The 21,636-nt window shown below is 37.8% G+C and overlaps 3 protein-coding genes across 3 annotated transcripts; 1 reads left to right on the top strand and 2 right to left on the bottom strand.

Annotated features, from left to right (window-relative positions):
• Nucleotides 1-29: 29 nt before the first annotated feature.
• On the bottom strand, nt 30-1,046 carry LOC120006477 (protein YIPF5 homolog). Its single transcript, XM_038856530.1, has one exon. The coding sequence runs from the start codon at nt 907-909 to the stop codon at nt 169-171; it is 741 nt and encodes a 246-aa protein (XP_038712458.1). The 5' UTR covers nt 910-1,046; the 3' UTR covers nt 30-168.
• Nucleotides 1,047-7,974: 6,928 nt separating this feature from the next.
• LOC120006476 (R3H domain-containing protein 2-like) lies at nt 7,975-12,352 on the bottom strand. The gene is made up of 5 exons (XM_038856529.1): nt 11,781-12,352; nt 10,716-11,415; nt 9,455-9,815; nt 8,555-8,938; nt 7,975-8,463 (listed from the first exon to the last, which is right to left on the bottom strand). Exons 1-4 carry the CDS (start codon nt 12,052-12,054, stop codon nt 8,888-8,890), a joined length of 1,386 nt encoding a protein of 461 aa, XP_038712457.1. The 5' UTR covers nt 12,055-12,352; the 3' UTR covers nt 7,975-8,463; nt 8,555-8,887.
• Nucleotides 12,353-16,403: 4,051 nt separating this feature from the next.
• On the top strand, nt 16,404-20,832 carry LOC120006378 (hippocampus abundant transcript-like protein 1). The gene is made up of 14 exons (XM_038856398.1): nt 16,404-16,649; nt 17,755-17,866; nt 18,035-18,147; nt 18,224-18,346; nt 18,422-18,594; nt 18,713-18,788; nt 18,927-19,013; nt 19,164-19,244; nt 19,356-19,388; nt 19,837-19,890; nt 20,010-20,051; nt 20,228-20,306; nt 20,396-20,466; nt 20,551-20,832. The coding sequence occupies exons 1-14, from the start codon at nt 16,467-16,469 to the stop codon at nt 20,641-20,643; spliced, it is 1,320 nt and encodes a 439-aa protein (XP_038712326.1). The 5' UTR covers nt 16,404-16,466; the 3' UTR covers nt 20,644-20,832.
• Nucleotides 20,833-21,636: the final 804 nt, after the last annotated feature.

Here is a 21,636-nt window from a genome sequence, read left to right as displayed (position 1 = left end):
GTTTGTTGAGAATTCCCGGACCTACTGAAAAATATAACACAGAGAACTTGCATTATCATGTTAATGTCAACCATATCAATCAGGGGACAAATAATGTTTGAACTTTGAACAACAAAACATATCAGCTATTTCCAGATAAATTTGAGCCAATAAAACTAGCCATCATTCTTATTCAAAAATAACCAGCAGTGCAAACAGCATGAAAATCAAAAAACAAGCATAGGCAACCAAACCGCGATGCTCATCCCATCCTGCAACCTCCAAAAGCAGCCTCGTGCAAACCCGCGTAGACCAGAAAACAACAACTCCCGCAATCCCAAAAACCGCCACTCCAGCCTGCGGCAAGAACAGTGAGATTGCTGACAAGATTACCATTGGCAACATGCAATATCCAATCAAGCTCAGGCACCTATACAAATCCAGTGTCCCATTGCGCCCCGCCAACATATTGAAAACAACGTACAAATACAAAGCAGCAACAGTAACCCAACCCAAGATGATCCCAAAATGGATCTTCCCAGCTAGCAATTGAAACAATCCAAAAGCCATGAAAAACAGAAACGGCCCTGACAGATCTGGGTCCTCGTGGAGATCCGAATTCACACGAAATGGATTAAGAATTGAAACTGTTTTGCTCCAGATTTGCCTCGTGTTGATGCCGAGCTCTTCAAGCAGAGGTGGCTCGTCATCGAAATTGGCATAGCCAGAGCCACCAACGGTGGATGTGGTAGCAGCGGTAGCTGGAGTGGAGAAGGAAGCGGGACCGACCTCGAAGGACATGAAGGGGATAGGACTGGAGGCACGCGGTGGTTGGAAAGGGGCGGTGGGACGGCGCTGAGTAGGGGCAGTGGGGGCCGCATTGCCACCGGAGGGAAAAACGACCGGAGGCACGTTGAATTCCTTCGACATTGCCGGGATCGGAATCAGATATGGGAAAATTAGGGTTTGGAGATCAATAGAGCAAAGATCTTGTCGAGGAAGTTGCAGGTTGCAGTTACTGTCAAAGTTATCTTCCCAAGAAAACCTATACGATTACGACCGGACTGGGGAGTTGATCTGCAATTAGAATTAATAATATGCCAATACAGGAAAAAAGAAAAAGTATAGGGGCTAATGTGTAAATATGGATTTGCCCATCAAATCTTGCTGAGAAGCCAAGAGCTCACACTGATTCTCACTCTTCAAGGAAGAAATGGCAGCGACGTTAGCTCGACTGCAACTTCTCCATCCATCTCCGGTCGTTAGACCTCGGTCAGTTTTCGAATTTTCGTCACCGAAACGCCATTGGCTTCCGAGTCCGCAAATTCCACACCTCCGTATCCTGTGCTCCCACTCGGACCAAACCCCTGAGGCCCGCTCTCTGCTCTGCCTATCTCTCTCTCGCTTGCTCTCCCTATATGGTTAAATGTGGTTTTATAGGGCTGTTGCTCGCCGGGTGGATCCATAGTTGGAGATTTATTGGATTATCTCAACGAGTCATGGACTCAGTTTCACGCTACTGGTACAAATTTTCACTTTCTACTGCGTGAATATGTATTACTCTGTGTATGTTTGTTGTCTTCCATGGCAATATGATAATACGGAGTTGTTTTAGGATATTGTTTGGTTACTGAGAAAAGGAGGGGACGTCGTGACTATGCTTTCTACTATTTAGGTGAATTAGAATCAAAATTGTTGGCACAAAGCATAAAAGGGTTTAATCATACTAAGCTAATTGATAGATAGATGAAAACACATTGCGATATGTGAATGTGCATTTTTGAAGGCACTTTATCTTTACCATGATCATAAACTTTTGCGTAATTGTAAGCGGCCAAATTATGTTTTCACTTGTATTTCTGAAGCACTTCCAAGGGAATTGATTAAACACGGGATTTTTTAATGCACTAACTATGAGTTTCAACATCCAACTGAAACGCTTAGAAGTTAAATTTCTTAAAGACAAAGCTATCATTGAAGGGGTAACAACTTGGCGAAACCTTGCATAGTGTGGTCACAGGGATTTGACGGTAGGGAATTGCATGGGGGATGTCTAATCTTTTTGTTGACACAAGACTGGCTAATCATAAACAGTGATGAGTGATGACCAATATACAACGGTGAACTGTTCATGTGGGCAAAATGGTGAGTCATGCAGTTGTGCACTGAATAAGTGGTTTGACCATTTTCTATGCATTTCCAAAATAGCAATATCAAAGCTGTTACAAACTTGCAGAGCACAAAAAATTCTAAATGTGAGAAAAAATAGTGCTTAATTTTGTCTTCATCTTATCTCTTAGTGGTCTTCTAATTATTGTAGTAAAGCCCAACAACGCATATGTTTTTGGAAATGAATTTCTAGAATTTTCAAACTGATGTTCAAAGGATAATCTGGTCTTATAATATTGCTCTCTTTTTCTCCATTTACATTCTTGCAGCGGAAGCAAAATGACAACTTCTTGCTGCCGGTTTCCATTTGCTGAATGAGACCTAAAGCCTGGTGGACGATACTTCTTTACATGAAACATGTCTTGCTTGGTTGCTTTTGCTGTTGGAGAAAAGTGAGTGGAACGAAAATTCAAGTCATGGTACAATGCTGACTGGGCCAACATTTTTAGCAATCTCGTCTTTCTTCTTTCTATCTTGTATTTTAGTTATTGCTCATTCATTTTTTTTGGTTCTGTTATCTTATTTGCTTTTTCTATGTATATGTATTTTCAACGTCAATTGCTTGCTTACAGGATTGTTTTAACCTTGAAGGTACACCATTGGAAATGGTTTTCATGTGATTGCCGCACACACAGGCAGCCAATGCTTCAAACTTAAGCCAAAATCTGCATCATCAAAATCTTGTTATTTAATGGTCAATGTGCAAACTTATGGGGGCGGTCTATGGCATACTTGGTTTGGTAGAGACTTGAACGTTGCAGGTAGGATTATAGTGAGAAAGAGTGATGGTTCTTCCTTGCAGAAGCTTGTCAAAGTAAAGAAATCGCTGTTCCGAATTCCAACTCTGGCTATTCATCTTGATTGGTATGAATTTTTCTCGTTTGAGTCTCTTATATTTCTTATTGTATACCATAACCATTCTTGATGGCAAGTTTGTATAATTTATGACTATTTTGTTGTAGTCAGGCTAGTTGAAGCTAAGAGTTGAATCTGCATGGTTTGCGTTGGAACTTCTTTGATTTTATTGTGGACGGGATCAGTGTTGTCACCAGGCAGCCAGGCGTGCGCGTAGGTGCACCAGGCACCAGGCGAGGCGAGGCGCGCCCTAGGGGCCTCGCCTGTCAAAAGACAAGCGTGGCCTAGGCGCACGCCTCGGGTCAGGTGCAACCCAATTGGGCGTGCGCCTAGGGTAAAAGAGGTAATTTGACTCCTTTTTTTTTTAGATTTTAATATTAGTTATTTTAAAGTTCTTTTGTAAACCTATTGATATTCCTTTACGATCACGACTCTGCACTGAGGAAAACCTAAAAGCCACGGCTTCTCTTCGACTCTTCCTCTAAAAAAGAATACGCCTCTGTTCCTCTCACTCGCACGACTCTACCAGCTGCCTCGCACGTCCTTTGCTCTGTCTCGCACGCCTCTACCAGCTGCCATCGTCTCTCCTCTCCTAGTAAGTCTTTCACCTCTGCCTTCTACAATCTCCTCTATCCTATTCACTTATTCAGTCTCGTCTCTCCTTGATATTTCCTTTAGTTGTTAATCTGTTTGCATATAATCTGCATTCTGCATGCATTATCTGTTCTTAATTCTGTCTGCATATAATCTGCATGCATTATCTGTTCTTAATCTGCTTGCATATAATCCGCATTCTGCATTATCTGTTCTTAATCTGCTTGCATATAATTTGCATTCATATAATTTGCATTCTGTAATATCTGTTCTTAAATCTGTTTGCAAAAAATCTGCAATTCTGCATTCTGCAATATCTGTATGCATAAAATCTGCAATTCTGCAATATCTCTTCTTAATCTGCAATATCTGCAATTCTGCATTATGCCAATAATATATGTTTTGGTTGTTAATGCATAAAATCTGTTTTGGTTGTTAATGCCATTAAACATGAAAATTACAGGTAATAGGAATCAGTGTTGTCAAAGGCAAAAAGCGCACTAAGGCGCTAGACCCTTCGCTAAAGTCACTAAATTAGTAAATTCCAGAACAATTCAAGTCTATGCTCTCCTAAGGTAGGTGTCTTGCAAGTTTTATCAAAAGTTTAAAACAAATAATCTTAAAGATCATCTTAGTCCTCCTCCATCTCATTTCATTCTTCTTCTTCATAGTTCTCCATCTCATCCTCTTCCAAATAATCCTCCTCTTCCTCTTCAACTACCACTCTACTAGTTGAAGCACTAGTTGATGATGTCATTTGCATTCTTGTTACACGCCTAGTATTTATTAGTGCTTCCTCAACCCTTGATGCTCTTGCCACATGAGCCCATCTCAAATCATCATTAGGAAAAACTAGTTCATCCTCCGCATTTGAAGTTTCCATCTCTCCAGTCAACCATTCATTGCAATCATCTATATCATTCAAAGAAATTGGATCAATGACGCTCCTCATATCATGACGAGCCTTAAGAGCTTGATTGTCAGCTAACAATGAACAGAGAAAATAATGTTTATTACATCAAATTAATGTCTTATACAATCAATACAATAATGTTTATTACATTTTCATTTTATTCTACTGATTCACACGAGAAAAAGAAACAAACTTGAGCACAAGAGGTTGCATGATCTAGTGTATATCAAGCACAATCAAGCTCTTAAGGCTTGTCATGATATGAGGAGCATCATTGATCCAATTTCTTTGAATGATATAGATGATTGCAATGAATGGTTGACTGGAGAGATGGAAACTTCAGATGCAGAGGATGGACTAGTTTTTCCTAATGATGATTTGAGATGGGGTCATGTGGCAAGAGCATCAGGGGTTGCGGAAGCACCAATAAATACTAGGTACATAACAGGAATGCAAATGGCATCATCAACTAGTGCTTCAACTAGTAGAGTGGTGGTTGAAGACATCATCAACTAGTGCTTCAACTAGTAGAGTGGTGGTTGAAGAGGAAGAGGAGGATTATTTGGAAGAGGATGAGATGGAGAACTATGAAGAGAGAAGAATGGAATGAGATGGAGGAGGACTTAGATGATCTCTAAGATTATTTGTTTTAAACTTTTGATAAAACTTGCAAGACACCTTAGGAGAGCATAGACTTTTGAATTGTTCTGGAATTTAGTGACTTTAGTAACTACTATTATATATTTATCTTTCTTTTTTTTTTAAAATTGCGCCTAGCTTTGCTCAGGCGTGCGCTTTGAACCTCGGGCATTTGAAGGGTCTGGCACCTTAGTGCGCCTTTTGCCTTTGACAACACTGGACAGGATTATTGATTATGATAGCTAACCATGTCTTATTTCGTATAGACTACACCATGCTAAAGAAAGAGTGTAATGCCTAGATATTTATTGTTTGTCCCCATTTGCGGAAACATATAAAGGCATCAAGATGAATAGTTATTTTTGAGACTTATGCTGTGGTAAGGTTTCCCTGAGTGATATTTTCATTGTCTTGTTCCTATAGCTGAAGATGGAGTTGCAAAAGTATGTGGCTATATGGATTGGAATATTGGATAGAAGATATTAAATTGGAATCATTAGCGCATTCAAGATTTGCAAGAGTGGAAGTTGTACTCCTTAGACACTGAATTGTCAACTGAGTCCAAAAGTAATGTATTATATTTAACTTTATTCATCTGATTACACTTTATGTAATTCTTGGAACTATTAGACTATTAGTTTCCTCAGGCAGACACAGGCGTCCCCAGAACTTATTTTCTGTGTGGACAAAGTTTTCACCTTTTGCAATGACTGTGAAGAGCCCAATTGAGAGGAAACTTTTGCTTATGGCCTGGTACTGCTACTCATGAGTAAAAGACACTGGTACTGCTCTTTTCTCTTTTGGGGGCAAGTGACATGTCCTCAATGAGTTGGGATTTCTAGGGTAATTGGTAGGTTTTACAGGTCGAAACATTAGGCGCTTAACCTGGGCAAAGGTTCAATATTTCCTACCATGATGGTGTGGTTGAAAAGAACAGTAGGGCCTTAGAGATCATTCACTGTAGTGGATCTTTTGGTCAGTGGCATAAGTGCTTCTTATAGGGCATCTACTCTATTGGTATTTCTCATTTATTAAACTTTCCTTTTCCTACAGCGTTATTTGATTTTGCTGATGCTTTTGTGCAATCTGCTACCATTTATCTGATTTCGCAAAGTTTGGTAGTTTTATTATCTTCATTTCATCGAATTAATTTGCCTCCAGAAGTCGAAGATCTAAATAAGAGCTTGAAAGTTTTAAATCTCTATGGTTTTCATGCCGGTAAAGAGTGAGGAGCAGTGCTGGCTTGCATCCAGAGAATTATGGTTTGCTCGAATGATTAGTAGCATTTTGGACAGAATTGGATCCAAGATTGAAGTCAGAACTAGTGTTTGGCTTGGAATTGGCCTTTGAGAGTCTCTGCTGCAGCTCAGACAACAAAGCCTGATTCTCTTGATTGAGCAGGTGAGCTTTCTTCCTTAGCTTCTCATTTTGTTGGATTATGTAACAATTCTGCAAATATAGTTGCGAGTTTAACTTGTCCATGGGAACTGCTCGTCTCTCGCTGAAAAAATATGAAAGTTATTATGAAAAGAAATATCTTAAATTAGTCATATAACAAAGTCCACAAGACCTTGTATCTTGATCAGCTATAATAAGCTGCAGTGAAGTGTTTTACAACTATTTTAAGGAAATTGGGGGCTTCACAGAAAATGTTTTCCACTCAATAAGGATTGATCATTTATCAGGGCCTCAGGGGGCAAAGGACTTGGAGAATCTAGGCTTGTCATGTCTATCTTGTTAAGTCAAATATTCTACATTGGTTCAGGAATATCCTTTATAGAGAGGAAATTCCTACTATTATGCGCTTTCTCCATGTGTGTGCGCACAAGTATGTTTTTGCTATGTATGCAGGCATGGTTGCATAGGCTAATTATGGGGCACTGATTATGGTTCTCTGTTCGTGTTTGTCATAAAAAAGACCAAAACCAATGTGGGGGAGATGTTGTGGAAAAGAAAGACAGAAACATACCTTGTACCCTCTAAAGCAGCAGAATTTCAAAGGAGGAAAAGCCTATGGAAAAAATATGGCCGTGGCTTGTGCTGGTGATGTAGATACATATATTTATATATACTTGTGCAGCTGCCTACTGGAAAAGCAAAGATGTCAGAAATTAAATGGTTTACTTACAGCTGCAGAAACCTACATGCAAAGCCCCCTTGTCTGCCTTTTCCCTCCGATGGAACTTGATTACCCTGAACTTTAACCGCTAATACAACAGGGGAACAATAATCTCGTCTTTCCTTAGAAAGAGTAGCCTTTATAAGGTTGTTAAAGCGTTGCATGGAAAAAAAGGACTTTGTACATAAAGATAGATGTTGAGGAAACAAGACACAGAACCAGAGAACGAGAGGAAGTGATGGTTCATGCGTTGTTAGGATGAGCACGAAAGAGGGCTGGCTCGTGCATTACATATTCATGTGACATGAGGCTACCGAAAGTGCATTCCACATTCATGTGACGGAAGGATACAAAAAGTGCAGCATGGTTGCATTAGAAATTTTATAGTTGTGGGCGCTAAATTTCTTCTTTATTTTGAAAGACGGCTAAATGAATTGAAATGTCTCCCAGGTCTGCTGCCATAGCAAATCAGGTACAGAATTGGATTCTTGAGCCAGAAATTCAGTAGGATAAATGCGTAAAAACTGGTCTTTTAGACATTCCTTTCCTGTTAACTTAAAACAGATCATAAAAAGTATTAGACAGCAGCCGTGGTCATCCCGGGCTGGTCCATAATTCATCAACTAGAACGTAGTCCCAGTTTTTTTAACGTGGCATCCTGCTCAATGTCATTTCATCAAGTCGTTAAATCTCTAAGAAGCAAAAGTAGATTAATTAAATGATTTTTCATTAGCCAAACACAATACAAGGGTTGCTGCCCAGTTGTGATGGTAGCACCTCATGCTCAAACAACCCCGCTTCCTGACCACGTATGACACTACTCCTGTTAACGCCAGTACAAGAAATGATCAATACTTCTAAGTAACAAACCTTCAACTAGTGACGCAAGCAAAGCCCCAGAAACAACATGACAATATGCAGAAATCAACCATTTATGCTATTAGTTGAGAATATGTTCAGAGAACTGAAGGTGACTGAGAGCCAGTGAAATAGATAAAATATTAGAGTCCAAACTAGTATTACTAATTTGCTATGGTGGTGCTTTATTTTCTTCTAATGCGGGCTGATATTCAAGAGGAGGGATAACGACCAACGACAAAAGCTTCAGGTGGGAGACTGCTGGAGCCCAAAACTCCAAAAAGCCAAATGTGAATTGCCAGCCATTACAGATTAATTCTTCAAAAGCATAGCATCGCTGTAACGGGGTGAAAGCATTGTCACTTTCTTTAACAAAATATTTATGAAATATTCAGAGAAAAAAAAGGAACCAAGCGAACAGAGTGTACCTTCATTTGTAGTGAGATCTACGTTACCAGCTCTACTAATTGTTTCAGGTTTCATTCTTCATCATCATCATTATGGAAACAGAGCACACAGCCCTGACAAAAACAAAGTATCTGCTACACCCTTGCGCTTCTTCACCATTGTTCAAAGATGTGAAGAAGCTTAGAACCAAGTATAGTGGAATGGATCAATTCCATTGTTCAATAAAGCAATACATCCACACCAGTCCACCTTGGCTCTCTATGCCTGCACCCCAGCCAGTTGACAATAACAGATGGCGCATCAATCATACTTTAACCGTCCAGCTGGCAGAGTGCAGGCATGGCCCACGCCCCTCAACGGGGCCGGGCTAATCCGAAACTTGTATCAGGTTGCTGTTGATGAGACTGCACAACATTCATATCAATATCAGATTTACCAAGCAAAGATACAACTACATCAACCCATACAATTCCATAAGGCACCATAGTGGAAAATGAAATTCGATAAAATTCAGGACTAAAATAGTCAATATGTTGGCCGTATTTATAAATGGAAGAAAGTCAACATCTTAATAATTGTGACATCATGATGAATAATGCAATGACACGATACTATATAGTGCTGAAAGATAAAATCTATAATCAAGAATCTAAAAAAGAGGTCACGGAAATCTGGTGAACTAAGAAGGCTGCAAGATCATCTACAGACAACCCTTTCAACATAAATAAGGCAATATCCAAAAAAGCTCAATGGGAGAAAATATGGGTGGTGATCTATTCCGAATGTAATGGAAATCATCATTTGTAGATTATTGTATATGGGTGGCACCCCCTCAAAGCCCCTAGGAAAAAAATTTGGTGAAATACAACCAAGAGATAAATTGATGTCTCACACATGCTTCACCACTATACTATCCATACCTGTGAAAAAGGAGGGTGAACATGTTCATGATGCATGTAAGGCAATCCAGGATGCTGATACTGGGAGGAATGCATATATATTGCGGATGTGGTGTGTGAACCAACATGATTCGGATTAAATGACGTCATTATTGTTTCTGGATGACCATAGCCGATTCCAGCAGGAGATGATGGGGCAGTCCAAGGCCCAGGTAAATGTTGAGGGAGCTGCCGTGACTGATGTTCCACAGATATATGAGGCCTATGGGTCGATCCAAGTTGTGGAAATTCTGAGTTATAGGTTACAGCAGGAGTGTACATAGGCTGCATGGTATATGACCCTCCACTAAATCCAAATCCAGGGTCAAATCTTTGCATATACCTGACAAAAATGAGTGAATTAGATTTGCTTATGAATCAAAATAACAGTTCAAGTTGAATTCAACAACTGTAATGGAAGGGGCTAGAAACATATAGCGGCCAATTTTCCAAACATCCAACCGCATAATTCAAGCATAACATAGCATCCAACTACCCCCACGGGTGCCTCCTAGTTTTCATTTTTTTCTTCTGATTTGCAAATTGCACACCAATAACAAATGGTTTTTATGGATACAAGAAGTGACCTATGCTTACCCCTATTACCTCGAAGCTAATCTCTATGCTTTTTTAAAGTGGGAAAATGATTTATTAAGGGCATCATGTGCCAGAGATGCACTAGTTCTGGATGAGATTCAGAACAGTCTCCTTAGCATTACAACCTCTCAACTTATATCCTCTAAACAAAAATAAAACAGTATAAAGCCATGAGCTCTCACCAGGCTATAGGACAGCAGTTCAACAAAGATGTCAAAAAAATTGCAACTGTTGGGTAAAGGATAGATATAATATCAGTCCGCAATAGTCTGAGTAGATTAAGACAACAAAAGAACAGATACTCGCTGCATTAGAGGGAGCTACCCACACTAAAGATTCCACAGCATATAACTTGATGGTATTCATCAAAACACTAATAAAAAAGTTTAACTAATGCACCGAAGTAAGAAACTGCAATGAAGATTTATCAATAATCAGGTAGAGGCTCCTTCCCAGCCTGGATATTTACAATCCATAAATTAAAAAAGTAAATGAAAACACGACAAAATTTGCTCCACCATAATTTGCATAATAGGAATAAATAATAAATTAACCAGTCATTCTATTTTTGAGGGGCGTGCTGAGGTATTCAAAACCAAATCACACTAAAATATAATCGATCAAAGGAATAAGATGAACAGTATACCTATCATAGCTCCTGTCATAATCAGGATCCGTGCGCTCAACTTCACGGTCACGAAAAATAGCCACCCTATTATTTGGTTTGTACCTACCAACAGGGTCCTTCTCAGACCTACCTCTAGTAGATCTACTGCTACTTGTAGAAGATTCAATCAAGCACCTCCCTGAATTTACATCAGGTAACCCAGAAAAGGACTTTTGTTCCAACCTCGATATCCCCGAGGAAGCATGCTGAGAAGTGTCTGGCAATTTTGGCTCAATTTCCAGTTTGCTGCTGCCACCATTAGAATTACTGGAGTTAAATATCCGAGCACGAGCCCGATTATACTCCTCTTTTCTTTCCTCCACACTTCTGGAATTGTTTTTCTTCGAAGAGTTTGAGTTGCTGAAAGTTTGTGATTGTTTCTGTGGCCTTTGTTTAATTGCAACCTTGACAACACCACTGTCTTCAGACGACAAATTTACAGGGATGTCAGCCAGACGAATCATAGGAAGCCTACACTCAGAAGTCTTGCAGACAATAATTCTAGATCCAGAACTGTCAGATAGATTATTATCTGATAAAACCATAGAATGTAGTGAGTAATGCTGTGCCACGCGGTGTGCAGCCAACCGTAAATATGAAGTAGGCAGCTGTGGAAACTCTAACTGCTGCTGATTAGGATCACGAATAAACTTTTCAACAGCTTGCTCCATCCGGAGAACTGAGAGATAGATAGAGAGAGTGAGAGAAAGAAAGAAACACACACACGATAAGTCGTGACACGTCCAGAGAAAGGCATATAACCAAAAACAACTTAGTTATTATATGAAATAATCATACTAAAATACGCTAAGACAGAAAAGAAGAGTTACTTAAATATCAACTACCAAAATATACATTATTCTTTCTAATTGAAGCAGCAATCATATGCACAATTCCCATTGTCATGTGAAAATAAGAAACAGCAAAACCAAACAACAAGCATTCGGTATTCCAGCATTGCTGACCAGAAAAAAGGATGATACATTTGAGTAACGCATGAGCAGCATAAAAGCAATTACATCTATCTTCTCTACAAAAACTTACCAGAAAGACGCTCTCGAGGGTTCTGCAGAGCTTCGCGGAGGAACTGATCCACCTGATTGATGGCATCCTGCGAGACCTTCTCAGTACCAGCCGAAGTGGACGAAAAAGAACCAGATACGGAAGCTGAGTTCAAGGAATCAGCTGAGAGCGACTCCGATGAAGCTTTCTTCGAGGAATTGGAGTCTCTGAGCATCAATCTGCTCAAATTCGCGTCCAAATCCGCCACCTCCCATGAATCAGGTGCTCCGAGATCCTCAACCACAGGGCCCTCCATGAAACAAACGAGGAACTCAAAAAGAGTCACAGAGAGAGCACGTGTGATTAGGGTTCGTGAAACAGGAAGCAATTTTGGTGGTCATCCAATAACGTCTAGTGGATTTGGGGAATAGAGAGGAACCCTAGCTCTTATTTTCATGCTGAATTGGAATTCAATTTTAGGGTTAGGGCTCGAATTGGGGAGCTGATGATTCGAGAAAGAGAGACTGTGCGTGAGGGGATAGGGTTTGACGATATCTGGGTTTATGTGATGTCTGGGTGCACGAAACGTGTGTGTGTGATTATTCTTCACGTCGAAGGTGTCGTTTCGTGTTCATTAAGGTTTCGTCTCGGTAGGGACGACACCACGTGGATCTGCCACCGCTTTGGTTCTTGATTGGCCCAAGTTGCTGTTGAATTGGACTGAGTGATTGGTCAGTCACCGAGTCCCCGTTTTAATCAATCAGTCAACTTTATTGGGCTGAGCCGAGGCCCAAATAAATTCATAACACGTCCAAACTTGGGAATTCATTCATGTCAATTCCTTCAAAAAAAATCAATTGCTCACAATATATATATATAGACAATACTAGAGATCCTCAAAATTTGATCCCCCAAAGTCACCCAAATCTATGTGGCATTAAAATAGTTATTAATTAAAAACACATATGTAGGGCCCACTTTACATCCAACACTCCACATTAAATGGGAGTCTTTTGGGGTCACTTTTTAGGGGTCTCAAGCATTATCCTATATACATATATATATATATATATATATATATATATATATATATATATATATATATATATATAAATTATTTGGCATGCTTTTTTAAAACCAAGAATGACACCAGAAAAACTTGCCCTTTAGATAGCTGACATGGGCTTAAACTCGGTTCATTAAATTCGCATCCATAAAAATTTCTTATCTGATAACATAATAAGTTGGGCCACAAGGGTATCAAATTCATTAGCCAACTACAACTATGGCTTATTTCCGTAACCACAGTGGTAGTTTGTTGTTGGGGTTAACAAAAAATATTGAAAGACGTGTTTTGTTGATGTGGTCAATAATGGAGATGGAATGACTTTTGGAATTGTATAATGATGAAAATCTACTGACTTTGTTATTGGCGCGAAATACAACTACCTTTTACATGTGAACCTCACATATATATGTATGTGTATAAAAAGTGAATGATTCTCCGCTACTTTGTCTGAAGGATCACATAATGCGTATATCGTACATATATGTGTTCTAAGGGTCCTCTAATTTCCAGCAATATACATAAAAGTATAAAACTAGCTTCCAAGGGTCCTATAATTTCCAAAAAATATTTTATATCAAAATTGAAAATTTTAATTAGTAAAAGAATTTAAAAATAAAATACAATGTTGTAAAAAATGTTAATATACATTTTTCCATGTAATAATGTAAATGTTAATAAAAATTCTTAAGTAAAATAATAATGTAAATATTTTTTAAAGTAAAATTAATAAACAAATGTTAAGATGAAGTGATAAACAAATCAATTTTAATAATAAAAAAGTGATAAATTGTAATCATGCTATGGGGTGCCCAACCATATTTTTATTAAAAAATTAATAAACTTTAATCATCTATGGGCCCCACATGATTTTTTGAAGGAAAAAAGGAGAAATTTTATTTACACCATAAAATCTATTAAGTTTACATTATTTTATGTATTTACATTTGGATCCCTACTTAAAATGACAAATATACCCTTTATTGGAATCCATACCATTCATCGACATGTGAGATATTCACCAATAAGAACAAAAAATGCATAGTATACTGGTACATAAGAACCCAAAAAGTGTACCCATGTTGCAGATCGGTGAGAGAGTGTGGATTTGAATTGGGGTTTACAAGGATAATATATGTATAAAATTAACAATAAAAATTATAATCTCTTACAAATCAAGGCTATAGTCGTCTTTTCATTACAATTTTGTATGTAGATTTATAATTTTTTGGTATAAACTTATTATGTCCAAAAAGTGATGTAAAGATAAGATTAGTGGTGTGTAAATAAAATTTCCCAAAAAAAAGATGACGTTAGAGCAAATGTAATAGGACATTTTTGCTGGCCCAACAAAAATCTGACCTCTATTACATAAAAAGTTAAGTCAAACATGTAACCCAATACAGTCACATCAGCAAAACACATATCTCAATACAACAATATCAGTAAAACACAAATTCCTATACATTATCCTTTCCCACCCAATATGGATACCAACAACATTTCATGTCTCCATGTTATCCCCAACAAAACTACATCAAAACACAAAATTCCAATACAGTCATATCAACAAAACAAGTCTCCCAATACAACCATATCAGTAAAACACGTCTTCCTATACATCCACATCAACAAAACACAAATTCCAATACAGTCAAATCAACAAAACAAGTCTCCCAATACAACCATATCAGTAAAACACGTCTTCCTATACATCCACATCAACAAAACATAAAATCCAATATATTTTTGTTGGGCCAGAGAAATTTTATCATTGTGTTTGCTTTAAATGCCGGTGATGAAACTTTGAAACCCAAATGATAGTTTCTTACTAATACTTTCGTACAAGCAAGAGAGGTTGAGATTGAATCTCGTTTTTGTATTAATTCAATAGTCAATGCTCTAGTGAGCTACAACTGACTCTATATTTCAAACCAAATACTACTAATATGTATAGAAAACTTACTCCAAATAATAATAGAAATACTCCCTTAACATTCAGCCATCAAGCTCGGCTGTTATTGACTTAAACATAAACTAACTACTCTCCCCACTAATGGGAAACAACTTGTTATTCGGACAGGAATCAGTCCCCACTACGACCACTGATTGTCGTGTTACCCAAGTGGAAGTCCGGGACCTGCTATAATTTTATTACAGTAGGTCTCACTATAATGTCCTTTTTGGGCATTGAAAATTTTTATTTTTATTTTTAAAATCATAAATATGTAGTGTTCATCGCAACGAACACAACCATATATTTTTTGTTAGAAACAAAAATCAAATTCAACATGAAAAAGACACGACAATTCTAGACCATCGGATATAAACTCAAAATATTCGATGTTTTGATCAAGATGAACTTATTTTTGTTTCAAACAAAAAAAATACCGTTGAATTCGTTATGAAAAATGCTATATATTTATGATTTTTAAAAATAAAAATAAAATTTTTTACTACCCATAAAGGGCATTACAGCGGGACCTGCTGTAATTTTATTACAGCAGGTCCCGAGCACCCCTATCCAAGTCTTCTTCATTGCCCACCTATTTGGCTACAGGTTCATGGTTCTCTTCACTTGACTGGGACCGATTCATCTTAATCTTGTGACGACAAGCACGGTTATAAACATTCTCAGTTGGCGTGCTTGATCCTCATCAGCCTATCAGAGCTTCTGAGATGTCAACGGATCCGTTAGCAACCGCTCTCAGTTCCGTTGTATCAAACAAACGGTTATATTTGACTTGCTTGATAATGCTTTTAGCCATAACATAAGGCAATTCCTGTAAAATATGGTCATCCTTTTGTTTTATATTTGTTTGTTTTGAAGTTGACATAGATCCCTAATGAATCATGCCTCTCAAGCCAAAATAGTTCACTCTCTGGGATTAGAGTAATGGAAAAAGACAAGAATCTTGCAATTTTTACACTAAGAAAATCAACCCTTTAGGATGTGGAGGATGAAAAGGGACAAATTACCAAATTAAATAACAAACATATTCAATAAAAAATTTATCGAGTCATCACATATTACTAGGGTTGGTGATGAGTGTCAAATTTGTCATGATAGTAACCTAATAGGGTTTTGGATTTTTTTTAGCTCAATCAGTTTATTAAAGTATCATAATCGAGCTTGGTTAAAACTCGAATGAGCTTTAAAATCACGCTTTAGCTACTACTATGATCTAATTTAAAACAGCCAAGTTGAGTCGAGTTTTTCCAACCCTAATTCAGCTTGTTTAACATTATGAGTTTTAAAATCGAACCCCAAGGACGAGCCAAGTAGCCGTCGGACAATTTATGATTATGACACGAAATCCAGTGATAATCATGCTTCAAATTACGTTTTAATTTGGTTGATTGACTATTAATGTTTGCTTAAGCCCCCCATCAATCTCAGTCCCGCTATAATCTCTGTTGGTTAACAACCTTGAACAGGTCAAGCTATAAATACACATTTGGCAACACACATGCTAAAAGCATGAAAGCAATTCCATGGCACGTGCCCACGCTGGCCCAGCACGTGCACATGTCCTGCTCCTCATCCCCTTGCATTAACTCCCGCTCATTTACCCATAAATAAATAAATTTGGAAATCCATTCAGAAGTCAAAGAACCAAACAAAACCAAAAGCTTCTCTCTAGTTTCAGGTATTACTTCCAATGGATTGGAAGATTGAGTTTAGAGAGCTGAGGCCTTTGCTTCACTTGCTGTTGCCACTATGTTTTCATTGGATTGCAGAGGAGATGACTGTTTCTGTTCTTGTTGATGTGGTTACTAATGCTTTGTGTCCTGGCCAGACTACTTGTTCTCAAGCTATTTATATCAACGGCCTCCAACAAACGGTACTATCACAATCACAAGATGGGATTGTTCAATTTTTGTGTATGTGGTGGAAAAATCTCTGCTTTATGGGATCCATTAAAATATTGGGTTTTTTTTTTTGTGATTTCATATGTTTTTCAATTTGGGTTTATGAGAATTTTGAAAACCCTTGATTTTCTGATACAATTTATTTTACTTATTTGTTCTTTTTAGTATGTAAATTCTCAAAGGCAACTCAGGTATGGAATTGGGGCTAATTGGAAGATTAGATTATTTTCTGGTGCAAGCTGTGGGAAATTTCTGTTGGACACAAAAAATGACCTTAGTTTGGTAGATAATCAGAAGTAAAATTTTCTGTACTGATTTGGAGTTGGGTGGATGAAGGCTGTTTGCGGGGGGCAGTCAAATGTCCATTTCAATCACAATTGCTGATTTTGGTTTTGGAGAGAGAGATCAATTTCCTAGAATTGATAGGAAGGTTTCTTTTAATGAACAAACGACTTTTACGAAATTAAAAAGCTTCCTGTTTGGAAGCTAATGATGAGAAGCTGGTGGACCTGTTTTATTTATTTTTATTATTATTCAAAAAGCAGGCATCATGTTGATTATCCCTAAAAGTTTTAATATTTATTGAAGCCAACTGCTAGAGTGACTATACAACACTTACCTTTTGTAATTTTTTATGATCCGTGATGAGTGTAGATGTGCACAAATATTAGTTTCTTAAGCTCTTCTTATGGCTGATTTCATAAATTCCTTACTTAAATCTAGATAATTTCAAGAGAAGTTAACCTGTGCAGTTTACATCTACACTGTCATATCTATAACATGCAATCGTGGTCTTTGATGTTTTGAAATTTGTAAATTTACTTTTATCCTCATATCTATGAGCTGTACCAGGGAAAAGGGTTAAAAGCTATCATAATCTGTGAGTATGAAATAATATTCCTTACAATTATTCGTAGGCAGAATAATAAGGTGAAATTTTATTAACCAATTGAGCTTACTGGTGCATGGAGGCTCTTTAATGTAGAAAGTATCTATCATTACTCTTGAATGTTACAATGATTTTGTGCAAATTTAATGAAATGTTTCTGTGCTTATCCTATATAATTTCATTTCTAGGTTGTCGGAATTTTCAAGATGTTGGTACTTCCTCTTCTGGGTCAACTTGCAGATGAGTATGGGCGCAAACCACTGCTCCTTGTAACTGTGTCCACAACCATAATCCCTTTCAGTACGTCATATATGAACATGCTTCAAGAAAGCCTAGAAACCCATAATAGTTTTAGCATTGAGAAAGATAGGCGTAGACTTCATTTGATATCTGATCATAAATGCACAATCACCCTGAACTTGATGCTTCCATTAATGTATTGTTTTTGAATGCTATGCTTGTTTTCAGCATTACTTGCCTTGAATCAGTCCAAGGAATCCGTATATGCTTATTATGCACTTCGTACAGTGTCATATATAATAAGTCAGGGCAGCATTTTCTGCATTGCTGTTGCTTATGTGGTAAGAGTTTTCTTCATTGATGGAATATATAAAGGACGTAGAGCAAGAGAATTCAGATTTTCCTTTCCTGTGGTAGGCGGATGTTGTCAATGTAAGTAAGAGGGCTGCAGTATTTAGTTGGATAACAGGTCTCTTCTCTGCATCACATGTCCTGGGAAATGTTTTGGCACGTTTCCTTCCTGAGAAGTATATATTTGTGGTATGGTACTGAAACTAGCCTGGTTGCTCGTTTTTGTGTGGCTTTTTCGTAAACCAACTCAGCACGTTGTTTCAGGTTTCAATAGCTCTTCTTATCTTTTGTCCGGTTTATATGCAACTCTTTCTCGTTGAGACTGTTGAACCAAAACCACCTAGAGTTCATAGTTCTTCATGCTTGACTAAGATAATGAAGGTTGCGCATGCACGATATGAATCAATGAGAGATGCTGCAGCAATAGTGATCAGCAGGTGATTAGCATTTTAACAGAGACAGTGACTTAGAATGAATTGTTGTCTTTTAATGTAAAATTTTATATGCACGATAAGATTTCTACATTCGTATGAGAAGTTTCATGTTACTTTTCAGCCCAACACTTGGGGGAATTTCTCTTGTTTCCTTCTTCTATGAGTTGAGTATGTCTGGTATCAGCTCTGTCTTACTGGTATGTTCGTTATTAATTTAATAGTAAAACCAAGTCTGACATTTTTTTCTCATAACTAGTAGGCCAATCTTAGGAAAGGACAAGGAAAATTTCATTGTTCTGTGTATTTCACCCAAATCTTCTTCCTGGCACTTGCAGTACTATCTGAAGGCAGTGTTTGGTTTTGACAAGAATCAATTTTCAGAAATTCTGATGATGGTTGGAATTGGTTCAATTCTTTCTCAAGTATGATTCTTTCAAGAGAAACTTTTTCTTTGTTGTTTTTTTGCTTGACTTTAAGTCTTCGCAGGCTTTGGAAAGAAGCGTGTTGGTCTTTTTACAAAAACTTAGTTCTTTTATGTGCCTAACACATTTCGTTTTTTGATATTCACCCAGATCGTTTTGCTTCCTATTATCAATCCACTGGTTGGAGAAAAAGTGATACTATGCTTAGCCTTACTTGCATCAATAGCTTACGTAAGTGGCCTTGATAATCCTCCAAACCTCTCAAAACCAGAAAGCATAACAGATGAAAGCTCTAATGATTGCTTCTTATTTACTTGTTTTTCCTTTTTTGGGTTTCTACAGGCATTGCTTTATGGTTTGGCATGGGCACCTTGGGTATGTATCTTGCTTTCCTGATAATAGCGTCGTTTGGCAATAAGAAAGAAGAATTGGCTAATATCAAAGTTGAAACTTCTCAGGATAATAATTATTTTTTTCTATTTGGTATTCAATGTTAATTGTCGAACTTTCTTGTGCTGAGAAAGAAAATCTGGCAATCTATTTTGGAGAATGTTGCACAAAGTAGTTATTGAGCTTCTTTTGTACTGCACTAAAAGAAAATTTCGGCAGCAAAATTATGTGAAATGAACTTAGTCAGAAGATGCCTAGTTTATTTACAATTTTCTGTTCGAATACATCCTTTCCTTCCGTGAAGTTGACATCAGCTATGTTTAACATGGTTCAGCAAAAACAGAAATCTAGAATTTATTTTCTCCCTAATGTGTTTTGAGGTTCTAGTTCATTTATTTTGTCATTATAATGGGAAGTCATTGCCAAAATGCAGGTGCCGTACTTAAGTGCTTCATTTGGAGTCATTTATGTCCTTGTGAAACCTGCTGTAAGTGCCATTGCCCATCATTTTATGTCTATCATGTGTAGTGGTTCTCCTTATGGTTAAACAGTATTGAGTTCAATGGTCATTGGCTTGTGCTTACGGTGTTAATTCTTGATATGCAGACTTATGCTATTATTTCTCGATCAGCAAGCTCAACCAATCAGGTGTGAAAGATATCCTGCCACTTTTCTTTTTGTTAGAATTTCATTCTTCTAAATAGGCTGCAGAAGTTTGATCCTGATACCGTGTTGATGATATAATCATAAGGACCTTCTGGTGCCTCAGAGAACATTCTTGCTTACATGATCTCTTCTTCCATTTTTTGCGTCGCTCTTTACAGGGAAAGGCCCAAGGATTCATTGCAGGAGTGCAAGCAATAGCAAGTTTGTTATCCCCGCTAGCAATGAGCCCATTAACTAGTGAGTTGAGCCTAAACTCATGGTTTTGAGTGTAAAATCCCTGGTCATTATATTTTTATTTGCTGTTAACTGTTCTGTTGTTGTTTCAGCTTGGTTCCTATCTAGCAATGCTCCTTTTGACTGCAAAGGCTTCAGCATCATCGTGGCATCGATATGCTTGGTGAGCTCCTCTCTCTCTCTTTTCTCTCTCTATCTTTCTCAATCCAAGTCTTCTCCTATTAACGAATATGCTGGGCCTTTCCAGATGATCTCTTTGGGTTGCGCGTGCATGCTTAAACCAGAAGAATGGTCTGGCTTGGAGTCCAAGGAAGACCTCGAATCACCGCTTTTACGTTGAACTTAATCATAAACATAATCAGCTTCACAACAATATTCCAATGAATCCATGTAAATATTAGTTTGTTTTCCACTAAGGTTGTAACTATGAACAAAAAGGTTATTCTCAGAACAAAGGATACTGCAGTAGTATATGGATTTTAAGATGTTCTTTCTCCTTCTCTGTCGATTTCAAAAAATATTTTACCCATTTTAGTGGTTGCAAGTTCAAACCCTATGTGCTGGCGCATAAGTCTCTGCTCGTTGGTTGGACCGATTTTTGTGAACTATATGTGTTGTTGGTTGGGGCTTCTGTCAACCTGCACTTTGATGGAACTATGGTGACGAACTCGTCCTATGAGCGGTAGCCATGGTTTAAATAGACATTCCATGACAATTGAGTATCCCTAAGCTCCGTGCTTAGATACGGACGCCCATAATACAAGTGTCCGTGTTTTTGCCTAATGTGTGTTAAAAAGCACCGCCCGTAATACGGGCGGTTACGGGCATGCATATAGGAGCACTACTCTATATATATATATACTATTAAAAAGTGTTCCACATTTTAAGTATATGTAACAAAATAAAAACAAGCATGTATTCTATCTAACTAATGAATACTAAATTCCCCAAGTACTAATAGCTAATGATCTTTTTTTGACTGCAGTGTAGAGTAGGAAAAATAAACTGGAAAAGCATGTGACTGATTGGAAAACTTGGAACGCCATATATGTACTATTGTTCCTTCCATGATTTAGGGGAATTTATTCTATAGAACCCTGTAAATCCCCAAATCGGGGTATCTATAGTTTCAAACGTCACTGTCTGATGTGTTGAATCGTGTGAAATCTACATTATTTTTTAAATTTGAAAAACAGATTGGATGATGTGATGAAATACTGTCTGTGGTAGACACTGTAAATACCCCGTACTCGTAAATCCCATTCTCTTTCGTTGCCTTTTTCTTGGAGTAGGTTGGCTTTGGTATTCCCATTTGTCATCATCACTCACTCGA

Source organism: Tripterygium wilfordii, chromosome 9 (genome assembly GCF_013401445.1).
Source record: "Tripterygium wilfordii isolate XIE 37 chromosome 9, ASM1340144v1, whole genome shotgun sequence".
In the NCBI taxonomy this organism is placed as follows: domain Eukaryota; kingdom Viridiplantae; phylum Streptophyta; class Magnoliopsida; order Celastrales; family Celastraceae; genus Tripterygium; species Tripterygium wilfordii.
Note: the sequence above shows the minus strand (reverse complement) of the source record. Positions and strands in the feature narration are given on the sequence as shown.